At 50.8% G+C, this 21,649-nt stretch overlaps 9 protein-coding genes across 9 annotated transcripts; 4 read left to right on the forward strand and 5 right to left on the reverse strand.

The window, feature by feature from the left end:
- Positions 1-231: 231 nt before the first annotated feature.
- Positions 232-1,344, reverse strand: PtrM4_059680 (Tas, oxidoreductase (related to aryl-alcohol dehydrogenase); the record flags this gene model as incomplete). Its single annotated transcript, XM_001932747.2, has 1 exon — positions 232-1,344. The coding sequence occupies one exon, from the start codon at positions 1,342-1,344 to the stop codon at positions 232-234; it is 1,113 nt and encodes a 370-aa protein (XP_001932782.2).
- A 696-nt stretch (positions 1,345-2,040) lies between these two features.
- Positions 2,041-3,663, reverse strand: PtrM4_059690 (PotE, Amino acid transporter; the record flags this gene model as incomplete). The annotated part of the gene is made up of 1 exon (XM_001932748.2): positions 2,041-3,663. The coding sequence occupies one exon, from the start codon at positions 3,661-3,663 to the stop codon at positions 2,041-2,043; it is 1,623 nt and encodes a 540-aa protein (XP_001932783.2).
- Positions 3,664-5,830: 2,167 nt separating this feature from the next.
- PtrM4_059700 (Cutinase domain containing protein) lies at positions 5,831-6,943 on the forward strand (the record flags this gene model as incomplete). Its single annotated transcript, XM_001932749.1, has 3 exons — positions 5,831-6,317; positions 6,367-6,751; positions 6,868-6,943. The coding sequence occupies 3 exons, from the start codon at positions 5,831-5,833 to the stop codon at positions 6,941-6,943; spliced, it is 948 nt and encodes a 315-aa protein (XP_001932784.1).
- Positions 6,944-7,443: 500 nt separating this feature from the next.
- PtrM4_059710 (uncharacterized protein) lies at positions 7,444-8,369 on the reverse strand (the record flags this gene model as incomplete). Its single annotated transcript, XM_066105456.1, has 4 exons — positions 7,444-7,450; positions 7,558-7,772; positions 7,835-8,029; positions 8,070-8,369. 4 exons carry the CDS (start codon positions 8,367-8,369, stop codon positions 7,444-7,446), a joined length of 717 nt encoding a protein of 238 aa, XP_065964083.1.
- Positions 8,370-8,777: 408 nt separating this feature from the next.
- Positions 8,778-9,145, reverse strand: PtrM4_059720 (DUF566 multi-domain protein; the record flags this gene model as incomplete). The annotated part of the gene is made up of 2 exons (XM_001932751.1): positions 8,778-8,884; positions 8,944-9,145. 2 exons carry the CDS (start codon positions 9,143-9,145, stop codon positions 8,778-8,780), a joined length of 309 nt encoding a protein of 102 aa, XP_001932786.1.
- Positions 9,146-10,057: 912 nt separating this feature from the next.
- PtrM4_059730 (PAT1 multi-domain protein) lies at positions 10,058-11,293 on the forward strand (the record flags this gene model as incomplete). Its single annotated transcript, XM_066105457.1, has 1 exon — positions 10,058-11,293. One exon carries the CDS (start codon positions 10,058-10,060, stop codon positions 11,291-11,293), a length of 1,236 nt encoding a protein of 411 aa, XP_065964084.1.
- A 2,921-nt stretch (positions 11,294-14,214) lies between these two features.
- PtrM4_059740 (uncharacterized protein) lies at positions 14,215-14,454 on the forward strand (the record flags this gene model as incomplete). Its single annotated transcript, XM_066105458.1, has 1 exon — positions 14,215-14,454. One exon carries the CDS (start codon positions 14,215-14,217, stop codon positions 14,452-14,454), a length of 240 nt encoding a protein of 79 aa, XP_065964085.1.
- Positions 14,455-15,548: 1,094 nt separating this feature from the next.
- Positions 15,549-17,389, forward strand: PtrM4_059750 (uncharacterized protein; the record flags this gene model as incomplete). Its single annotated transcript, XM_066105459.1, has 3 exons — positions 15,549-15,591; positions 15,649-16,863; positions 16,893-17,389. 3 exons carry the CDS (start codon positions 15,549-15,551, stop codon positions 17,387-17,389), a joined length of 1,755 nt encoding a protein of 584 aa, XP_065964086.1.
- Positions 17,390-18,416: 1,027 nt separating this feature from the next.
- Positions 18,417-20,936, reverse strand: PtrM4_059760 (Dimer-Tnp-hAT domain containing protein; the record flags this gene model as incomplete). Its single annotated transcript, XM_066105460.1, has 1 exon — positions 18,417-20,936. One exon carries the CDS (start codon positions 20,934-20,936, stop codon positions 18,417-18,419), a length of 2,520 nt encoding a protein of 839 aa, XP_065964087.1.
- Between the last annotated feature and the right edge of the window lie 713 nt (positions 20,937-21,649).

Consider the following 21,649-nt stretch of genomic DNA (forward strand, 5'->3'; position numbering starts at 1 on the left):
GGGGTTTCCCCTGACGTTGAGGGTACCGTTACATCCACCCTTCTCCTTTCCGTCGCAGTATGGACAAAGCAGTTCAGACAGGCACATGAAATCTTCAAAGTCAAAGTTGAGATCTATTTAAAGATAAGGCTTACACTCGACACGTCATTTAAGCCTGGCAACACAAACGCGAAGGGAGAATCATTGCTGGAACGACAGAAACCGGAAGAACGACAACTACACCAACCGCATCTATCCCTGCTGCCACAAACTCGTAGTATGCCCCGCAAAACTCACTCCATCAATCTCCCTAATTTCCTCATTACTCAACCTCCACCCCAATGCCGCACAGTTACTAACAGCCTGCTCTTCCTTCCTAATCCCAACAACCGGCGTAATCCCCTTGCAAAGGTTGTAATTCAGCGCCACAGCACTAATCGGGACACCATGCCTCTCCGCAATAACCTTGAGCGTTGCATTGACCGGCTCGATATCCTTCATGTCGTAGCTGGAAAAGCGATACGTCTTAGGCGGCTGGTGATCAGCCGTATACTTTCCAGTAAGCCGGCCCTGAGCGAGAGAAGAATACGACTGCAGTACGATACCGCGTTCTTTGCACGCCTGCAGCAGACCAGAGAGTTCTGGTTCTCGGCGCAGGACGGAAAATTCGACTTGGTTGATGGCTAGTGGGACGCCGTATTTAGACAGCTCTTCTTGCATCTTGATCATATCTGCCAGACTGTAGTTTGCTACACCGATAGTCTTCGTCATGCCCTTTTCGACGCAGGCGGCCATGCCTTTTGCGATCATTGGAATAGTTTGGAGGTGGATGGGTCCGTGCACGAGGTAAATGTCAACGTAGTTGAGGCCAAAGTTCTTGAGACTGGTTTCTAGCTTCTTGAGTGGGGCGTCGACGGGGTGGAGGATATCTTTTGCCTGGGGGACGACAAAGTACTTTGTTTGGATGATGAAGCTGTCTCGTGGCATTCCTTGGAATAACTTTCCGCATATTGCTTCACTTCTACCAGTGCCGTAGACCTGGGCGGTGTCGATGAAGTTGACCCCTTTGCTGACGCAGTGCTTCCATGCTTCGACTACGTGAGGCTCTTCCTCAGGCTTCCAGTTCCAGGTCGAAGTGTCGCCCCAGGACCATGCACCGATGCACAGAGGTGGTGCTTGAACATCACCATTTTTTCCTTTGTACGTGACTTTCTGGTCGGCGGTGGATATCCAGTCTTCGGGCTTCACGGCGGCGAGGCCATCAAATGAAGGGTCAACCGGGTTGGGCTTGGTGTGCTTGCCATGATGAACGCCAGTGACCGCCGACATGCCGGCAGACAGCCCGGCTTGAAGAACGTGCTGCATTTTCGCGGATTCGTATTATGTGGTGGAATGGAATAGTAAATGTAAATCAGTAGGTACACTTCATGTGCCACGGTCTATCAAATACCCAGTATGGCTGACGGCAAATTTGCGGCATTGCGAGTGAGCATTTTGTGTGATGCCACCATGACCCATAGACTGCATATCTGGCCTATACGCGCTGGCCGGTCCTGCATGGGTGGTAAATTTTCGGAGATGATGAACCTCATTTTGAGATGTGTGAGGCAAAACGGTCATGTTTCGATCTTAAGCTCGTCATGATGTTACTGTGATGTCATCCATCACAACCCTCATTTGTGTATTTGTATTGGCTTCAAACGTTCCCAGTAGGAGTCAACAAGACATTCCTGACGATTTTTAAGCATTTTAGTTGGTACAGTATCGTACGCCCACTGTCGTGCAAACCACAGTCTCCCGTAGATTGGTCGTCACAAGGGTGTTGCAGAACCTCGACCTACAGTCTGGGAGCTCGCAATCATTCCAATACCAATTACCATTCCCGGCCGAAAGATTCACATATACATCCTCATAGCTATCCATCAAAACTCGCCACACCACGAATGTACCAGGCGTACTAACAACACGTTTAAGCAGATGAAATGTTAAGAATGTCATAAAGTAGGCAAATAGCCATATCATATCGCTCATTCATTCATCTATCATATAAAAACCAAACCTCTATAGAATACTGTTGTCCGCGCATGTAAAGGCCCCGTTGACCTTTGTGGTGGCGAATGTGTTCAATAGTGAATCGATACTGGCGTACATACCAGGAACCACCATGAACAAGACCACAATCATAATGAAAACGTTGAAAGCAGCCGTAGCAAGCTTCTTCCAGCTCGAACGCCACTTGCCGTGCCAGTTGAGATGGAACCAGAAAAGTACAGTAACACCCCAGGTGAACCATGATAGCAAAAGTGCAGCGGAAATGTTGAGCAAGGAGTTGAAGACCGGGATGGCGTTGGCGAGAATCCAGACGACGACCCAGAAAAGAGTCACAGCGAAGAGCCAGACTGCCTGCTCTGTCTTCTTGCCAACGTCGGTCATGGTGATAGAAGCACGTCGAGCACGGGAGCTTTTCGGAACGCTGGGAGAGAGCTCTGTCGTAGCGCCGTTCTTCTTGGCCTTCCTCTCGCTAATCAGGCGCAGGAAATAGACATGGAGATAGCGTCCAGCTGTCATTCCAAATACTAAGCCGGTTCCGAGAAGTCCAATGAATGAGACACCGTAAGAGACCTTGGCCATTGTAGTCTTCAGAGATCCGAGGGCGGGCGAAGCGACTTGCTCACCAGATAGCGAGTATACAACCGCAGCGACAATGACGTAGATGGTGGTGGAAATACACTTTTCGATCGTGATGGCGCGAGGATAGTCGCGGGAGGGGTTCTCCATTTCGGCGAGGACTGTTGGGAAGGCTTGGTTGCCGCTGAAAGCGAAAGCGATGTTGAGGAACGCAGAGACAGCTTGCGTGAATGTTGGGCTTCCGATAGCCTTGAGGTTCAGAGGTGCTTCAGGGTTGCGAGGGCCCTGAACACCCAGGGCGATCATGACAACCATGACAGTCGCAATGATGGATATGGTGCACGGCCAGGATGCCCAGGAGACAAAGCGCATGCTGTGTGGTACGCACATTGCCCACATAGCCACAGCGGCGACGACGGTGAAGGCGACTGTGCAGGTTGCGTGGTCGCTGACAGTATTAAGTCCGATCGAGATTGTGACGACTGCCGAAGCGCTAATAAGTGCCATGTTGATCAAAAAGCCAACAGCAAAGACACATTCGACCCAGGGACCGCCGAGGACACGGCCGTAGTCGACGATGTTGAGCATGTAAGGGTACTTTCGCCAGTACTGTATGAGGTTGTATGCAGTGTACAGACTGAGCATACCCATACCAATGATGCACACAATACCTGGAAAAAACCCGAGCGTGTTGAGAGCGGCTGGCAGAGACAATATACCAATACCAATCTCGTTGGTCAGGAATATAATGACAGTTTGTGTGCAGTTGAGCTTCTTGCTCTCGCCTGGGTCTGGTCGTTGACTCGCATTCTGGATGTCTGATACGTCGCCTAGATGTGTGTCGGATTCTGACGACGAATCAAACTTCTCCGAGTCATTCTTGTTCTTGTGTCGCAAAGGGTCTTCCGGGTCGTGGGTAGGATCTGCTGCAAGGGCTACCGTGGGTCGGTGGGCGGACAAGGGTATGGTCTCAAAAGCGTTGGGCTTGGTGTCGAATTCATATGAATGTTGCGCGGGAACGTTGCCATGGGCAGATGCAAACTCTCTTTGGTCCATGATGAGGGGGTATCAAGCACTTACGCTTGCATGGGTTGTCGTTGTGGGGTTCGTTTCGATGGAAGAGGCTGAGGTGTGAAGAGTAGCAAAGGATGGTTCGAAAAGACACTGACAGAGGGGGTCTTTAAACCTGCAGCGAGACGAAGAGAAAGCGAGATGAACGGCCAAGCATACGGTGGAGTATTGAAGGGACATGGAGAATTACGTACTGCCGCTACCGATAATCGCACCGGGAACAAGGGCAGTAGCTGGTGGTAGCGTGGTCATAAAGGCCCAACGGGGAATCGCGCACCCAATAGACAGACGGACTATAAACGAGATAGGGTCTTGTGGACTGCGTGGAGACTGTCGTGGTTTTATCCACTTCGGGTATGTGGGCCACCCGCGAAGCCATATAAATCAACCTGTTAGTCAAGGAAACCATTTTGAGACAGCGATTCTTCCTGCAAGTAAAGTGAACCGAGTGGTTTTCGTGGAGCAGCGCTATCCCCCACGATGACGCCCCATACGAGAGTGCTGGGAATGCGGAGAAGGTGGCCGAGTGACGTCTGTTGTTGATCGACTCCGGGACGTACCGCGCTAGCGAGAGCCGCATCTTAGTATCCGCAAGCTGCGCCGAAGCAGGCCGGTGTGACATCTGCAAGCTTGGCCAGCATCGTCATTAGTCTGGGCAGCAGAAAAACGCGCAGGTTGAAAGGGCGCGATAAGCGGTTGGAAGTCCGAGGCAGTGGATTCCAGCGCAACGGGAGGATCAGCGCAGTCGGGTCGGCGAATCCCCCAAGAAGACACGAAGAACAATGTGGAGCAGGGTCATGCTTGGATGATGTGTGTCGCATTGGCCGTGACCGTCAAATTTTTGCACGGTAAAACGCCGGTTCGTTGAAAAGACGACCATGTTACATCGAGAGAAAGTGAGGCTTGGTAGCCAAGACGTCTAATGAAGGACGAATGGGAGCCTCAAAGGTCCAAGCTGCTCTCCAACTGGACCTGGGAAGGTCATATAAGACGACATGATAGGGCGGATGCGTGCTATGACTTCGACTCCTCCGTAGGCACTTGAGGTTCGTTTCCCGTACATTGGAGGACTACAGCGTTCAAGGAACAATTTTCTCCTTATCTGTTGCTTGTATCAAGTCGCGCTCAAAAGGGTAGGGTGGAGTCGATGTCGACTCTGGGTTGATGGAAACGTTGTCCCCTGGTGATGGTGGCTGAATCGTAATCCGAAATCGCATAGGATTTCAGCATGCCGATGGTATGTCACTCAGAATACGCTTGGTCGCGCCAAGAGTGTTGCTTGTTGGGCATGAAGCTGGCTCGTTAGCAGTGGTTAGGTATTGTAGTTGTTCGTCAATGCTAAGTAGATCGGGTGTTGTTGGACTAAGGTTGCGGTTCATCGGGCCTACAATGACATGCTGAGTGACATGCTGAAAGATATTTTGAGCCTCTTCATCCCGTAGGATATGCAGCTTATCTTGGCTTTGTGGGGAAGAGATGCATTGCCCCTGAGTGGATGCAGAATACGCGTCGATGCAAGCTGAGTAATGGGTTAAGATTGAGATTGACAATTGGCTGCCTCTCTTTCGATGTCTCGGCACCAATCGCGATAGGCGAAGGAAAGCGCGACGGGCAGCAAAAGAAAGTACGACCTCTGTGTGAAGCTGTAAGACGCGTAATAGGATGAGAACATGTCGCGCAGATTGTCAGCATGGTTACATGTCCTTTTTCCGGGATGCTGTGGCTGAGAGGCGGTTGTGCTGGCGTTGTTGGCGCTGCATGTGGCGCCGTGTTAGCCGGGCGGGAAGGCGTCAAGAAGCTTGGCACAACGTCAGCCACCAGTCTCAAACCCCAAGTACGTCCACTATCTTCTTGGCATCTAACAAGACGCGCAGCCTTTCCCCAGGATAACTCATATCCCATAACAGGAGCTGAGACGGGATGGACCGGCCTTGTCTCCACCCTATCGACATCGACATTGCTCCGCCATTCTTTCCTTCGTTCTTTCCTTCACCGTGTACCTGACTATCTGGTTGTCTGACTGTCTGACTGAGGTGACATCTTTCCTAGTGTGCGACGATCAGCAGGTTTCCACAAGACCCATAATCCCAAGCGCCATTCGTTCACATCCTGACACTCGGCCTCGCACTGTTTGTCACCCCCCACATCCACGATGATTGCCCGGATAGCTTTTTCGGCGCTGCTCTACGCATCCACTGCTTTCGCCGTATGCACCAAGCTCGAGGACTGCCCACAGTTCGAACACCTCAAAACGGATGAATGTCAGACATACCACCATTTCATCGCCCGAGGCTCCACATCGCCATACCCAGGCCACGTAATCGAGACTGTCGGCAAAGTTTGCAACGCCCTGAACACGCAGGAGAATCCCAAGGCCTGTGGCTATGAGGACGTACAGTATGCAGCCCAGAACGGGGGAGAGCGCTGGTGCAAGTCGGCTCATGAGGGTGCGATAAACGGCGCCGAACAGATGAGAAACTACACAGCGAGGTGTCCCGAAAGTCACCTGCTAGTCATGGGCTTCAGCCAGGGCGGCAGTGTTATGCTGGATGTACTCGGTGGTGGTGGTGGCATGCTCTGGGGATGTGACCAGGCGCAGAATCCCGCCATGGACATCAACAGCGCGCCGGGCTCCAAGGGTACGTTGTCTTCCCTCGCTACATTGGAAATGTTACTAATGCTTTACAGTTGCCGCAGCCGTCGTATTCGGTCCTACGCGTCGCTCCGCAAACCAAACCTTCACCCGCGGCGGTGGCGACATCTCTGACGGCGGCGCCCCACGATCAGCCGAGGAAAACGCCGGCCTTAAGCCCTACGCCGATGCAGGCAGGCTTCGCGAATACTGTCAGCCTGGCGATCCTATCTGTGCGCCTCAGACTGATAACAAGGACATGTCAAAGCACTTGGACTACTTTGACAAGTTCGGCGACGAGGCTGCCGCATGGGTAATCGATCTTGCAAAGAAGGCTGAAGGAGTGGACCGTAAGTCGAGCGCAGGCAACATGCTGCACAAGACCATTTCCCACCCGATTGCGAACGTCTTTGTCTTGATCTTCGTGCTTTGCGTACTATAGTAAGCCACTCTCCCTGCCTGTCGCGGACAAATCATAATTGTAATAGACGTTCAACCATGGAAGATCTAACGTTGTGACCACATTGACTGAATGAATAAAGACTAATACAGTACAGCTTCGTCGTAAGAAAGTTCGCCGTATGGAAGACATCGCCCATCTACGCTCGTGTCAACACAACCGAAACCGTATGAACGCGAGTTCCTCATCTCGATTGCCCGGAAACAACTTCGTTTGCATATCAGAAGCCTTGACACTACGACCTTGGGCGTTCTCGATCAGTACAATATCCTACGGGTCAGTGAAACCAGCGTCGCCTCGCGACAGGACAAGCGCCGAGCAAAGATGCCAAAGAGTAGGGGCACGAATCTGCATAGCCATTGGACATGCTAGGGACTCTATGCCGAATACTGTTCACTGTATCATACCAATTGTATGTATAGCATTTATTATCAGCAGACTTGATTCTGGGAATCAACGTCATCATTCCATTCTACACCATTTGGTATCACACATCTTTCCACTATTTACCATAGACATCTCAAATAGAGATAGACAAAGACAAGAAATATACTACAACATAATCTACAGCCTTCTTACGCAACTCTACATCCTCCCTAACTACACCTACACAATGCCCCCCTCATCCTCACCCCTCCACCTCTCCGCCCACGTCTTCACTCCCTCAAAATCCCTACACACTCGCTTCGTCCCCCATGCATCACTACCCAGCACATATCCCTTATCGCCATCCGCTCTTCCAAACTCCTGCATCTTTGTTCCCTCTAGATTAGTATCCGCGGCACACATGAGCGCTTGCCGCAGGTACTCGAAACAGTGCTTTATATGCTCATGGCCGTGGCTGTGTTCCGCGAGGAGGGATCCCGGATACAGGTTCTGTATAGATGAACCTGTTATGTGAGGGTGGTCGTCGCGGGTGTGGGTGTATGGATCTCGTTCTTGCTGGTATTGGAGTTTTGAGAGGGCGTAGGAGATTTTGAAGTAGGAGAGTCGGAGTCCGTGCTGGGCGTTGTTAGATCCTTCATACACGATGAAGCGGCGAGAAGGAAGACCAATATACATACCAAGCAGTGCAATTCATGGAACACAGCAATAGCCTTTATATCTTTCGCCAACACGGGATGCTGAATGAAGCCTCGACCACTAGGTATCAAACTCTTCCATGCTGCTTCCGTGGCGGCATTGGGAGAGGCGGCGAATGTGGTGTTTTCGCTCCAGACGACGTTTTGGATGTAGCGTTGGGTTGTTGGCGTAGGGGGCTGCGTAACATCGTGTTAGTGTTCATATCAGGTATTTGACAGGAGGAGATGGGGTACCTAGGTATCCGTCAAAGTCGTACTCCAAAGCGAAGAATTGGGAGACAACGAGACCGGTTAGTAGACTGAAGAGACTGATGAATGTGTAGGTGCATGTAGTTTTGAAGCGGGATCGGCGAGGGCGATGTAGGTTTTTTGCTAGGAGGTAGACGTTTTGTTCATCCGAATCTTGGTTGGCTGTTGATGTGTTGGTTCCTGCATGGTCGCTTTCTTGTTCCGTCGATTCTTTGGATAGTCGGTGGTAGGGGATCGTTTTGCGGGTAAAAGGGTTGGGGATTGGCATTGTTGCAATACGGTTGCAGCTAGATCAGACGGACGGGTCGAAGCTGATGGATTAGCTGGGGCTGCAGGTACAATCCTATTGTATCATACGCATGGGCTGGCGGGTATGTATTCACACCCTAATCAGGTAAGCACTTTGCCGTTGGACATCTAGAACTTGGATCCACTGATATTCTTGAACAAAAAAGTTTTCCTATTGAGTATCATTTCCAAGGCTATTACTTAAGGCTAGCCTGTCATGTCGCTACTCCGAGGGAATTATCACTGCTGTCGCAGAGGGGTATCATACAATTTTCGCCGTCAAAGAGAAGGGTAGAGTCCAGAAGCCATGACTCCTACCACTCAGAGGGTATTCCATCACCAAAGATTATCGCCGGTTGTTGAAGCGTTCGAATTATCGGAAAGGTGGCTAGTTGAGCTTCTTGTTGCCGACCGTGACCGTCCTGCCCTGGCTGCGCTGGTACTGGAGAAACCCGAAGACAAGAGCAGCGATGACGCCCAACATAAGAACGTTGCCTGATATGGTGTTAGCAACTTCCACCGATCCACAATTCACTTTCTCTGTCATCACTTACCGAGTATGAAGCTCACGAGACCTCCAGCGAGATCGACAAGGCCACGGAAGAAGTCAACAAAGAGGTTGAGGATTCCAGTAGCAATGCTGAGGAAGAACTGTGCCGTCTTCTGAACGAGTTCGCCGGCAGTGGTGAAGAAGGACCAGACGACTTCTAGCAGCGACTTGACGAGGTCGGTGAGAGCGCTGACGATGGACGACATGTTGATTGGTTTGAGGGTTGTAAGTAATGGTGGGAATTGTCACTTTTGAGGGTTGAGGAAGTGTGAGGGTCAGGTACGAAGTGAGTTTGAGTGGGAGTGAGGTTCCAGGGATGTGGTGTTTGTCAGTAAGGCATGAGCGGCTTCCAAGACGCCTTTATCGCTTCCAGGTGTGAGGGATGACGCTTCAGCTACGTGGAAACGGGGCAGTTCCTGTTTCACTGCAGCCGCTACCTGATTGCTGTTTCTGTCGAGGGGGCTGGTTGGCTATGCGTGTGAATGAGCTCGTTTGTTGTGACATGTGACGTCAGTGTGTAACCATCAATGAACGCCTGTTTGCGGCAGGGTCGCTTGACAAACCAGGTAATGGCAGACACGATGGGATGTTCCTGACGAATAGCGTAAATTACAGAGGGATCTAGACTCTATTGGATCGTGCTGCTTTTATGTTTTTTGCTGGCGTAGAATGCCACCAGATACTGCAATGGTGGCCCTTTAGACATATCTAGGATATAGTGTAAGATTTATTGCGTAGCTCTAGTTAGAACCGTTTCCATTCTACGTTGAACTAATTAGTTGAGAAAGGCCCTTCGCATACTAGGATAATAGCTGACTACTCGCATGTATTGATATACGGCAAATGAGGCCGTATTGCAGAAAGCATGGTCCTTCGAGCCGTGGAATAACACATGGGACGAGATATTCGCCCTGAGGTTTCTTACGAAACATGCGGCTGAAATTAAGTGCAAAATGTACACGATCTATCAACACGATTTCCCGTGATAATTGTCGTGGTCAAGCGCGTCGTAATGTCGGCCCGATTGTAGGGCTGCATCATGGGGCTCCGGCATGGGGCGGGACATTGAATACATCGTCCCGCCATTGCTATTTTTTGTACGACCGCATCACCTAAAAATGTCGTTCAAGTTCGACAAGCTCCTTGCGAAAGGAAAGGCGAAGCTGTCCGAGTTTACAGGCCAGCCCTCTGGTAGTCAGCATCAGCAAGGCTATCCAGGGCAGCAGCCCCCGCAAGGATATCAACAATCCCCTCCAGGGTACCAACAGCCTCCCCAGGGTTACCAACAACCGCCTCAGGGCTACGCGCCAGGCCAGTACTCTGGCAGCCAATATCCTCCTCAGTATCCTCCACAGTATCCGCCCCAGAACCAGTACCAGCAGCCTCCTCAGAACCAGCAATGGGGTGCGCCTCAACAGCAACCGCAGCAATGGGGCTCGCCGCCTCCCCAACAACAGCATTTTGCACCACCCGTCCCACAAGGTAGCAAACCTCAGACACCACAGCCTGGCTCCCCGCCGCCTATCCCTCAGAATCGCCCCCAATCCGCCCAACCGCCGCCCCCGCAGAACCTTCCTCCCCCGCAAGCAGAGAAGGTGTACTGGAAGCCCTCGTTTGCCATCACGACACCCGTGTCGCAGAATTTCCGGCATGAGATTGGCGACCATGGTTGGGGTAATAACGAGAAACAAATGTACACAAACGACCCAGCAAACTCGTTTCATCATGACAATCGCTTGATTGTACGCGCGCTGGTACAGAACGGTAGCTACACGTCTGCGCGATTGACCTCGCACCAGACACTTTCGCGACCGCGCGGATACTTGACGGCGACGTGTCTACCCCCCTCAGCACCTGGAATCTGGCCTGCATACTGGATGCTTCCGGCAGATCCATTCAAATGGCCAACTGACGGCGAGATAGACCTCGCTGAGAGCTGGAACGGCGAGACCGAGAACCATTCGTGCTTGCACTGGGGCTCGTATACCGGCGAAGACGCACAAAAGCACCGCGTCGTCAAGACGCATCTACCCGATCTGCCACGGCAACCCCATACCTACGGTTTCGCTTGGATAGAAGAAGAGGGCATACCGGGCTGGAGAGGGCGTATGATTTGGTACATTGATGGCAAACCAGTCATGAAGGGTTCCATTCCAGAAGGGACAAGGCGTATGGAGGACTTTAGGATCCTCATCAACATTGCCATGGGTGGAACTGTAAACCAGGGGAAACTGCCAGCTGACGGATACTACGACTTTGTAGTTAGTGATCTCAAGATGTGCGAGGAGCCTCAGGGTGGATGGCAGCAGTTCGAGCATGCTTGGAGCTGCACACCCGAGGGTAAAGCCTTGTAACCAGATCCACGTCTCCAATACACTACTTCCCATTTTCTCCTCTCAACTCACTATGACCACATTGATCTTCGCTCAGCTTGTCTAATTTGTAGGCTTGCTTATCCGTGGTCTTGATGGCTCCCTCGCTTATATCGATCCTACTATGGAAATACGACTCTTCTGGGCGCGCGTACCATGGGACGAGCATTACTAATTTTGTGCACACTGAGCTAATCCTCGCGAATACAAGTTTGCAGCCAACTCAAATCTACTATTCCGTTGCCATCACACACCACTGTCAATCCCATCACGAAGCTCCACCCCAATCATCAACATGCCGAAGCGTCATACGACCGAAGATGATAACGCGCCCACGGGTAAGCGATTTAAAACAGCCATGTCGGACACTCAAGAGATCCCGTTGCAGCCAAATTCTCCATTCCTTTCCCTGGCTGGAGAGATACGGAATATAATCTACGCATATTGTGTCGACAACAATAGACCCACATCATGTGAATATCAGGTGACCAATATGGTACAGACTCAAGTATCTCGTGTAATAAACAAACTTGCTGATGCATACAGACAGCAGATCGAATGGAGCATGTGCCTACCACTAGGCTCCGCAGTGGTATCCAATACCCCCATGTTTACTGGATTGACACAGGTTTCAAGGCAGATACGTAAAGAATACCGACCGTTCTATTAAGCAAATATGGATGTAAAAGTTGAGTTGGATGAATTCCTGCATTCCTCAACGCTTGGTACCCTTTAGAAGAGCCGGTCGAGGTTATGGCGGCATATACGGGCTTTATCACTGTGGTAGTCCTGTGCAAGCCTGATCAGGATTGGGAACCTGTCCGAATGCTCGCAACGCTTTGCAACCGCGCCCCGAAGCTCACCGTCTGGTCCTATGCGCACTGTGAATGTGTTCGTACGCTCAACGTTAACTGGGCGATAATGTTTGATTGTTGTCAAAGGAGCTGAGGGGGCGCATGTTTTTGTGGACTTTTCGCTCACCGCTCCCGTATTAAAGAGGGGGGCCATCATATACGTTGGGAGGACTGGCATATTTTTGATATGATTGACCATTGTGTTGGTGAGCATTATCATTGGCCTGGGGTGTTTTAATGTCCAAATGTACGCCAGACTCTTTCCGATGCCATCGACATTTATGTCTGTCATCATTAAAGATGAGTGGAATTTCTCCCGTTTCTCTGGTCTCCATATCGGTCTTTCTGACCGCCTTCTGCTCCATTGCGGCAACTACAGCAACATATTACGGGAATGGAAATAGCCAAACGGTGCAGCTTGGCAGTTCGATACATTGCTCAGGATATACGCCGGCGATCCTTGTCCGTGATGGAATTTGTTGTACAAGATTCGCTGATCGCGTGCTAACCAGTCGATCGCGCATGGCTTGCTCTAGTGGTAATGCCAAGTATTGTTGTTATACATACTACAGGATGGGGCGGTGCCACTCAATATCAGTGTGTTATATCTCAGGATGGAAAGATATCCAAATAAACATTCCATGAGTATTACAGCCATCAGACCACCGGCGCAATTTCATACTAGCCACATAAGGCATAGCTTAGAGTGCCGGTTAAAAGGCCCTTCTCATCCGGGTACTTTTTAGATTCCTCTATCTTCCTCCGTCTGTGCTTGACACTTGTAACTACTGAGGTACAATCGATTGCTCATTATACATTAGACAACACAGAAACCTTCATTCTGATCGATAGCGCCGCCGCAATGTCTACCTCACCCCTCCTGTCACTACCTGGCGAACTTCGTAACCGGATCTACGAATTCTGCACTGAACCAAAACCTAGGCAGCTACCAAGGAACCCAAGGCCTGATTATGCGCGTAGGCCATTCGGGCTGTATGGTAGCCTACAGTACACATGTCAGCAAGTGCGCACGGAGTTCAGGCCGATTTACTTGGCCCGCACGGCTCTGGTTGTCCATCAAATCACCGCGGATACCTTTCTCAGAACATTCTACCCGCAGCCAACGAAGGTTGCACCTTCAAATGAAGTACAGTCAGCCAAAAGCAAACCCCAGGAGCTACCTGTATTCATCCCAACGGCCATATACGGCGTGCAAGGCAACATCCACGTCAGAACGTATTTTGGCCAGCGCTATGATGCGACGTTACTAGCACGTCTCTGCCTACAACACAAGCAACTCAAAGTCACGTTTCTCGAAGCAAGCGCCAGCCTCAACATAGCTCTTGCTTTGACCGATTTCTTTGCAAATCTATCGTCGGGCGTCTTTTTGCTGGACCTCGGGAAGCTGTTTATGAAGATTTCAATTACTTGTAGTCGTTATCCGACGATTGCTCTTACTTTTCACCCCGGCCGATCTATGAAGGACGTTGTGGCATCAGATGGAACATCAGATCCACGGGAACTGCTGGTCAGAATGGGTGCACCGCCAATGAGCGAATTCACTGTTTTGTTCAAGTCAGCGCAATTTTCTAGGCGCGCCTCGGGGTATTCACGAAGTGGGGGTAGTAGCAGAGCAGAATGAACAAGCGCGAGGACCAGTCCTGTGTGACTGCGCTAGTCCTATCTCAGGACAGTGGTATGATTGAGACCTACCTGTGCGCATTATTCTTAATGCCCCTCTTCCACGACTACATCCCACCTCCACGCAACCTCAACTATCACAAACGATCGACACTCTTACCTGAACGTAACGACGTTCTCTCGCGTCATCATGAGCGATCGCCAGGGATAACTTCGCTTTCTCGACTTGTCGGCAGGTAGGCATATCTCAAATTAGTTGCACCGTTACATTTGCTAATCCGGCAATTAGAGCAGCGCAACCGGGTTTACGAATTCATCGTAGAAGCCGAAGGATCACGCGGTGTACTTCCATGTCTCGCCCTTACGCAAGTCTGCCGACAAGTGCGATCTGAGTACAGACCCATCTGCATGAAGCACGACGGCATCATCAAATGGAAAAAGATCCCCGGCTACATACGCACATTTTATCCGATATCGGCTGATGGCAAGGTCGAGAACATCGAGCTCGCGCCCTCTAGCTTGACCATAAGGTTTTTTGATCCATTCACCGACACGGCGTATCTAGAAATCGATTTCCTCCTCATCAAGATGGCCATCTCCAAGCCCAGCTTTGCTTCCAAACTCCTGCTTGCTTATTCCTTCTATTAGAACCGGCATCGTTGTCCAATGGCTACTTTGAGCCAGACTTGCTATCAGTCAGGTAACTCAGTTCGAACTGACTGAACTGACTGCCAAGACTCAGTTCAGTCAGTCAGTTCTTGAGGCAGCTGGACGTCAGTCCAGTCAGTTCAGAAGCCTCCAGACTGACTGAACTGACTGACGTTAGACTGACGTTAGCTGTTTTTAAAGCAGTATTTTAGAGTTGTGAAAGCCACATTTAGTGCGGCTTCGAAGCCGCGCTAGTCCTAGATATAAAGACACTAATCCTATATAAGTTAAAGCATCTGGCTTTAAGCTAATTAGAGTTTGCGGAAATGCGCTACCCGGTGCGCACCTAGTAAGCCTTTCGCGTCGCGTCGCGTCGCGTCTGCTATACACACGACGCTAGACTACTGTTGCCATAATACTTCTTGGTGTACTTCATGTCTACTCCCTCTAATTCAGGCCTTCGCCGCCTTGTAGAATGCGACAAGCGCAATTCTCCTCTACCATCGCTATCAAACGCGCCTACTGTTGGCGATACTGCGAGCGAGGCCCAGGCTGATGAGCCCTTGGCAGTACAGGCGGACTTCCCCAACGACGGCGACGACGACGACGACGACGACAATTACGACGGGCTTGATTTTAAGCGTGTGCCGTATCTTGAGCGGCGCCAGGTTGAGCGTAATAGTCGCGGTGGGCGAAAAAGCTGGATCTACCGCCACGGCTGGGCCGTCTGGCACCGCAAGTACAAGAAAAACTACTGGCTTTGCCGGTACTGCCATCAACGACGGAAGCAGGAGGCTTGCTACGAGGCTGACAGCACTACAAACGCCGGCCGACACCTCTCAAGCAACAAGCCTGGACACTCACACGGACCTAACGGACCTGTACCAATTGCTAGCCGGGAGGGCAATATTATGGGCGCGCTCGCAAAGTCCCAAGTATATATTATGAGGTCTAAAGGGATAGAAGTATCGCAAGAGGTAGCAAACGAGATAGCAGCAAGCTTTTCAACCTCTCGATTTCAGGACGCGCTGAAGGACTGGGTAGTCGCGGACAACCAGAGCCTTCGCGTAATAGAAACGCCGCAGTTTCGAGCCATGATTGCGGCCGTGAGCCCGCTAGCCGAAGCTCTCCTTTGGCGTAGCCACTAAACGCTCCACGATCATATTATTACTGAGTACAATACATACATACTAGCTGTTGCCAACTACCTTCGCGAAGCCCGGTCGCTTATACACGTGTCATTCGACAACTGGACTTCAACTGGTGGGCAGTATGCTTTTACTGGCCTCTGCGTACATTACCTTAACAGCGAGGGCAAGCTAGTTGACCACCTGCTTGGGTTGCCTGAGCTACACGGGGCGCACACTGGCAATAATATTGCCGCTGCAGCAACAACAATACTTCGGCTATTTGGCGTTGACAACGCGAGGGTTGGGTACTTTGTGCTTGACAACGCAAGTAACAATGATACTGCAGTTGAGTCCTTAGCAGAGGAGTTTGGCTTTATCGCAAGCGAGCGGCGGCTGCGGTGCTGCTGCCATATACTCAACCTAAGCGCACAATTAGTAATTTGGGGCAAAGACCGTAGCGCGTACGAGAATGAAGCCGCACACCTTGAGGAAGAGGAGAAGTACATGGATGAGTGGCGCAAATACGGTCCTGTTGGCGTCCTCTTTGACGTGATTGCGTCTATCTGTACGCCTCAAACTCGACAACTACTAGAGCGCCTACAGTGCGAGGAGGCAGAGTCTCTAGGTGTTACACCCCACATCCGGCAGCTTGTGAAGCCTGTTAAGACACGCTGGAATAGCTATTTCAACACGTTTGTCCGTGCAGCTGAGCTACACGGCCCTATCGATGGCTATATTGAGTGTAAACTTGAGGAGCATAGTGCTGCAACAGCAACCTCACGACGCCGGAAGAATCGTGAGCAGCTCCCTGCTGCCCAGCCACGGTTATATATACGCGAAGGGGGTCTAAGCGGCAAGGACTGGGCGACAATAACAGAATACATTCGACTCCTTGAGCCATTTGCCGAAGCTGCACGGCTACTTGAAGGTCGCGGCCGACACGGCCGACACGGCGCTATATGGGAAGTTCTAGTAACGTTTGAGTGGCTTCTTGACCAGCTTGAGGCTCTCAAAGACCGCCTTAAGGATGTAAATTACGAAGATCTAGATGCGCCTGAAGATCATCTTATTACAAACGTTAACCTTGCGCATTGTAAGCTTGCTGAGTACTACGCAAAATTCGATAACGCGCCTGTCTACTACACTGCTACAATACTACACCCGCACTACAAACACCACCTCTCAGCGCTCTGGAAGGTGCCTGACACCCATGTCACTGCCCGTGACGGTGTCCACTATCGCGACGGCTGGCTTGACAATAACCACCGGGCATTCCTGCGTATGTGGCAGGGCGGAAGGACTCTGCAGCCACTTCAGCTCACACTGTAACGCCGCCGCGTAAGAAGCCCCGGCTAGGGATTTCAACGTCGCGATCAGCTTTTCTACAGTCGTCAATTGAGCAAAGCACACGGCAGTTAGAGGCAAGCCTTGCTGAGGATGAGTATGAGATATGGAAGCGGCAACCAGCGTTAGCTGAGGAGGATTGGCTGTCTCTTAATCCGCTTCTATACTGGGAGTCAGTTGCTGGGCAGTTCCCTATACTCTCAAAGTTCGCTATTGACGTCCTAACAATACCAGCAGCAGCGGCAGACTGTGAGCGGACTTTCAGCGAGCTTGGCGACATGTTAGGCACCCGGAGACTCCATATGAAGCCAGAGCTTATTTCAGCTTTGCAGAGCTTGAAGAGCTGGAAGAGGCTTGGTATACAGCCAACAACTACCTCAGCTTCTGGGCTAGCGCGCACACTATCAGAGGAAGAAATCTCAAAAGTACAGGAGCATTTATCTCAGTTCGACGTCAGGTAACTCAGTTCAGTCAGTCCAGTCAGTCCGCAGGCCGCGGCGACGTCAGTTCAGTCAGTCAGTTTTAGTTTAATTGAAAAGTCTTGGCAGTCAGTCCAGTCCAGTTCAGTGACCTCAGGACGTCAGTTCAGTCAGTCCAGAGAGCTCCGGACTGACTGAACTGACTGATAGCAACTCTGCTTTGAGCTCAAGTGACATATCTGGAAAAAAAGAAATCTTGCGCAGTGCATTCAGAATTCGTCGGGCTATGGAGCACCGAGGCCTAGCATGGATTTCTGATATCGAAAGCAATCGGATAACCGAAGTTGTCCTTTTCTGCAATGAAGCGCTCGGTCCGACTTTGAAGGTATATGTGGGAGAAGATGTGGTTCCTGTAAAGAATTGGGTCACAGAGATTATGTATACTTACCAAGAGCGTGATCCTCATTGGTTCCGGAAGTATCAATAGATGATGTTTCTTTCTAATTAAAAATTTTCGCCGTAAACCCCCACCACCGATTGCCTAGCTCAAACACCCAACTCTCATTCCATTGTTGCCACATAGCCCCCCACGAACTCTAAAAACACTTGCTAGCCATCTGTAGCGTCTTAATCCTCCCGCACCGGCTTAATTTGCGGCTTCTTCTTCTTCTTCTTCTTCTTGTCCTTGGGTTTGCATGTTGGAGGGAATTGAGTTCCCGGTGGAAATGTATTGCTACAGTGTCCTGCATAGCATGCCTGAAAACAATCATCGTTAACACAACTGTTGGTCGTGCATTCGCAGAAGTCCCAATCGCAACCTAAGGCTCGATTCTAAAATCGTACGAAGTTTTGGTTAGTGTGGCTATTGAAAGGTGATGAGACTGTTTTGGTCACACCTGAGATCAATCAATCAAGCAAGCTGACAGCCCCCGGCTTGATTGATTGGCTGTTTGTATGAGATTTGGCTGGATTGATTGAATTGGCTTGGCGGAAAGTTGTTAGCTTGATTGGTAGCTTGGGTGCTTGATTCCCAAATAGGAAAGTTGTATATATTTTTTGGTGTTGAGTCTCAGCCGTCGTCCCATGTATCTAGATCGTCGTCTTCGCCCACCCACTTGCTAAGCTCGTACAAAACGTCCATCTGCTCGTCGGTAAGCTTTGATTGGCCCATATCGTCGTTGTCGCCGCCACCAAAACCTGCCCGTCTCCATCGTCGTACTGAGTGTAGTGCTGCTAGTAGCTCAGGTGATATACAGCGTCGGCGAGGCTCTGGTAGATCTCCGAGCTCACTGAAGACGCGCTCACACTCACAGCTTGAAGCGGGTATAGAGAGTATAGTAAGCGCCATCTTACTAAGGTTGGGATATTGATCGCGCAGCCCGAACCAGTATTGTATAGGATCGGTGCCCTTGCCAACGATTGGCTCGCGCTTCCACTGCTCATACTCATCCTCCTTAGTATTGCCGCGTGTGGGATCAATAATGCCGTCAATCGCGTCGTCAATATTGCTCGGTTTCTTCGGTGCGCGTGTGTAGCAAGGCCTCGGTAACGGCAGCGACTTGTAATCCGCCCACAGTGCCTGGAAATTAAGATTATTAAGCGCCAGCCAGTCAGGCTTCTCAGCCCACGCTTGATCGCAGTAGTGTTTGTAGCGAGGATGGAGTATTGTAGCAGCGTAGTAAGCTGGCGAGTCGTCGAGTTTAGCGTAGTACTCGTTCGCCTTAAGTAGCGCTGCGCGTAGATTAATAGGAAGGTGATCTTCGGGTGCCTCGTCGTGAGCGTCATGGACTACGCAATCGTAGTAGAGGAGGCGAGCTTCTAATTGAGTGAGTAGAAACTCAAACGTTGGGATCACCTCAGCGATCGCGCCAAAGCTATACTCGCCACGTCCCTCAAAGCGCTTTGTACACTCTTTAAGTGGCCTAAGAACCTCTATATAGTCGGTAACAACAGCCCAATCGGCAGCTGTGAGGCCGTCTGATCTCATCCACTGTGGAGCAGCAGGCCGATTTTTGCCCTGTGAGTCGGCGTAGATATCCTCTTTTGCTGTATTTTGTATGTGGGTGTTCGCGTACGCGTTGATGGCCGGCGCGAGCTTTATAGCTCGCTCAAAACAGTCGAAGTATGAGTTCCAGCGTGTGACTACTGGCTTGATTGGCTGTAGTATCGTGAGCTTGTCGTCTGCGTCGTGAGGTAGCTCACGGTAAGCTGTACGCTGCGCCTTCTCAAAAAGATTGTACTGCTGCGGTGTGTGGATATAGTTGACAATATCGAGAAGTACGCCTAAAGGCCCGTGCTTTCGCCACTCCTTTATAAACGCTGCCTCGTCGGCGAGCTCGTCAACTCCCTCGTTGTTGTATGAGTCTGCATCTCTGCCCCAGAGCAGTCTCTGCCCAATCAGATTGATCGTATGAGGGCCACAGCGGAGGCGTCGGTGTATAGGATTGAAGTTAAGCTCGTGGGCAATCGCAGCGACAGCGGTGTCGTTATTAGGGGCATTGTCGAGGACGAAGTAACCGAGTGTGCGCTCGCTTATGCTAAACTGCTCTAAGATTGATAATACAACCTCAGCTAATCGATCGCCGGAGTGAGCGCCTGTGAGCTGAGGCAGCGCGATAGGCAGGTCTCGGAGCTTGCCATCTGAGTTGACGTAGTGGGCGACGATACCGAGAAACCCGCGCTTGCCGCCTTTCGTTGTCCATCCGTCAAAGCTTATATGGATCTTGCTAAGCGATTGTGACAGCTCGTGGACAACGCGGGGCCTGAGCCAGTCAAACAGTCGTATGACGTATTGGGAGACGCTCTTGTGGTTCTTCCAGAGCGCTGCTTCTGCAAGTGGGTTGGCGATAGCAATTAGGCGTCGAAAAGCTGGTGTTTCGAACTCAGAGATGGGGTGGTTGTTCGCGACGAGCCAGTCTACTGCGGCAAACCTAAAGCGCTGCTTGCTAAACCCGTTAATCTGATTAGCTACTGCCTGTGAGATAGGGACTCTCGCAGTGGTGAGCGCGTTGTAAACACTAGCAACTGGAGTCTTGCCTGGTGCTACTAGCCTATGGCCAGGTTTCTGCTCGCTGAGGTGGCGCGCGGCTGACGAGACTGCTGCGCTTGTATTGTATATCCCAATACCAATATCCGTGAGCTTGTGCTTGAAACACCAGTGGCAGATGAAGAATACGCGGGTTGGATCTTTGAGAAGAGCGACGCGATAGCCGTGGCGATAGATCCAACTCCGCTTGTGTTGGTGCGTCGTGATAGGCTTCGTATACAGCTTAAGGCGACCCCAATCTATGCCATCATAATTGTCTTCGAGATGGGCGTCAAAAGCCTCATCTACAGCGTCGTCGGCGGCTTCAGAAGACGGAGCGAGCGTAGCTTGCTCACTGCCCTCGGCGGGCGCGACGATAGCGTCTTCGGGCTGCGACTCGCGCAATCGCGACTCGAAAGTATGTGTATATGGAGGCGGCGGAGATAGAGCAGATGGCTGAGATTGATATGACTGCGAGTCGATCGCGACGGGCTGGCTCGCAGTGCCGCGCGCGCGCTTTCTAGGCGAGGGAGCGCTATCAGAGACGCGTTTTTTGGGCGGCATGAGGGCGACGATGAGGTGAGGTATACGGCGATAGATCTGCAACACCAAAAGTATATAGTATTGTGGGTGATGGAGATGGAGATGGAGTATACTATATGAGACGACGCGCTGGCTGCTAGTTACACGGAGCTATCGGATATTACTCAATGTTACACGGCGTAACTAAAACACCAAAAAAAGCTCAGTATAGAGCTTTTACAGCTATCTAAGCTGCCTCATGGGCTGCCTCATCACCGAAATCTACTATATACTTAAGGCAATCAAGCTATCAATCTGAATCAAGCTCACGGAAAAGCTCAGCTGGATTGATTGCGTTTTTGTATGAGGTTTGGCTGGATTGATTGAATTGGCTTGGCATCAATCTTCCAATCAAGCTATCAAGCTAGCTTGATTGATCTCAGGTGTGGTTTTGGTGGATTGGGAGACATACTTCCAACACTCTTGCCGTAGCCATAGTGACGAAGACAAGGTACAGTATAGCCCAGCGCAACTTGAAGAATGCTACGAATTTTGGAGCGCGTGCAGAGAGTAAGGGTAGAGATTCCCATGTAGACAGTAAGGGCTGGGGTTGTTGCGTAGAGAGTAAGTCAGTGAGATGGTAGGACACAGCTTGTGGGTTGAAGTAGACGGCGGATAACGCTATATATAAATAGTCTTGCAAGGAGCTGATATTTCATAGGAAGTGCACCCTCAATATTATATTATTATATTTC

This window comes from Pyrenophora tritici-repentis, chromosome 2 (genome assembly GCF_003171515.1).
Source record: "Pyrenophora tritici-repentis strain M4 chromosome 2, whole genome shotgun sequence".
Lineage (NCBI taxonomy): Eukaryota > Fungi > Ascomycota > Dothideomycetes > Pleosporales > Pleosporaceae > Pyrenophora > Pyrenophora tritici-repentis.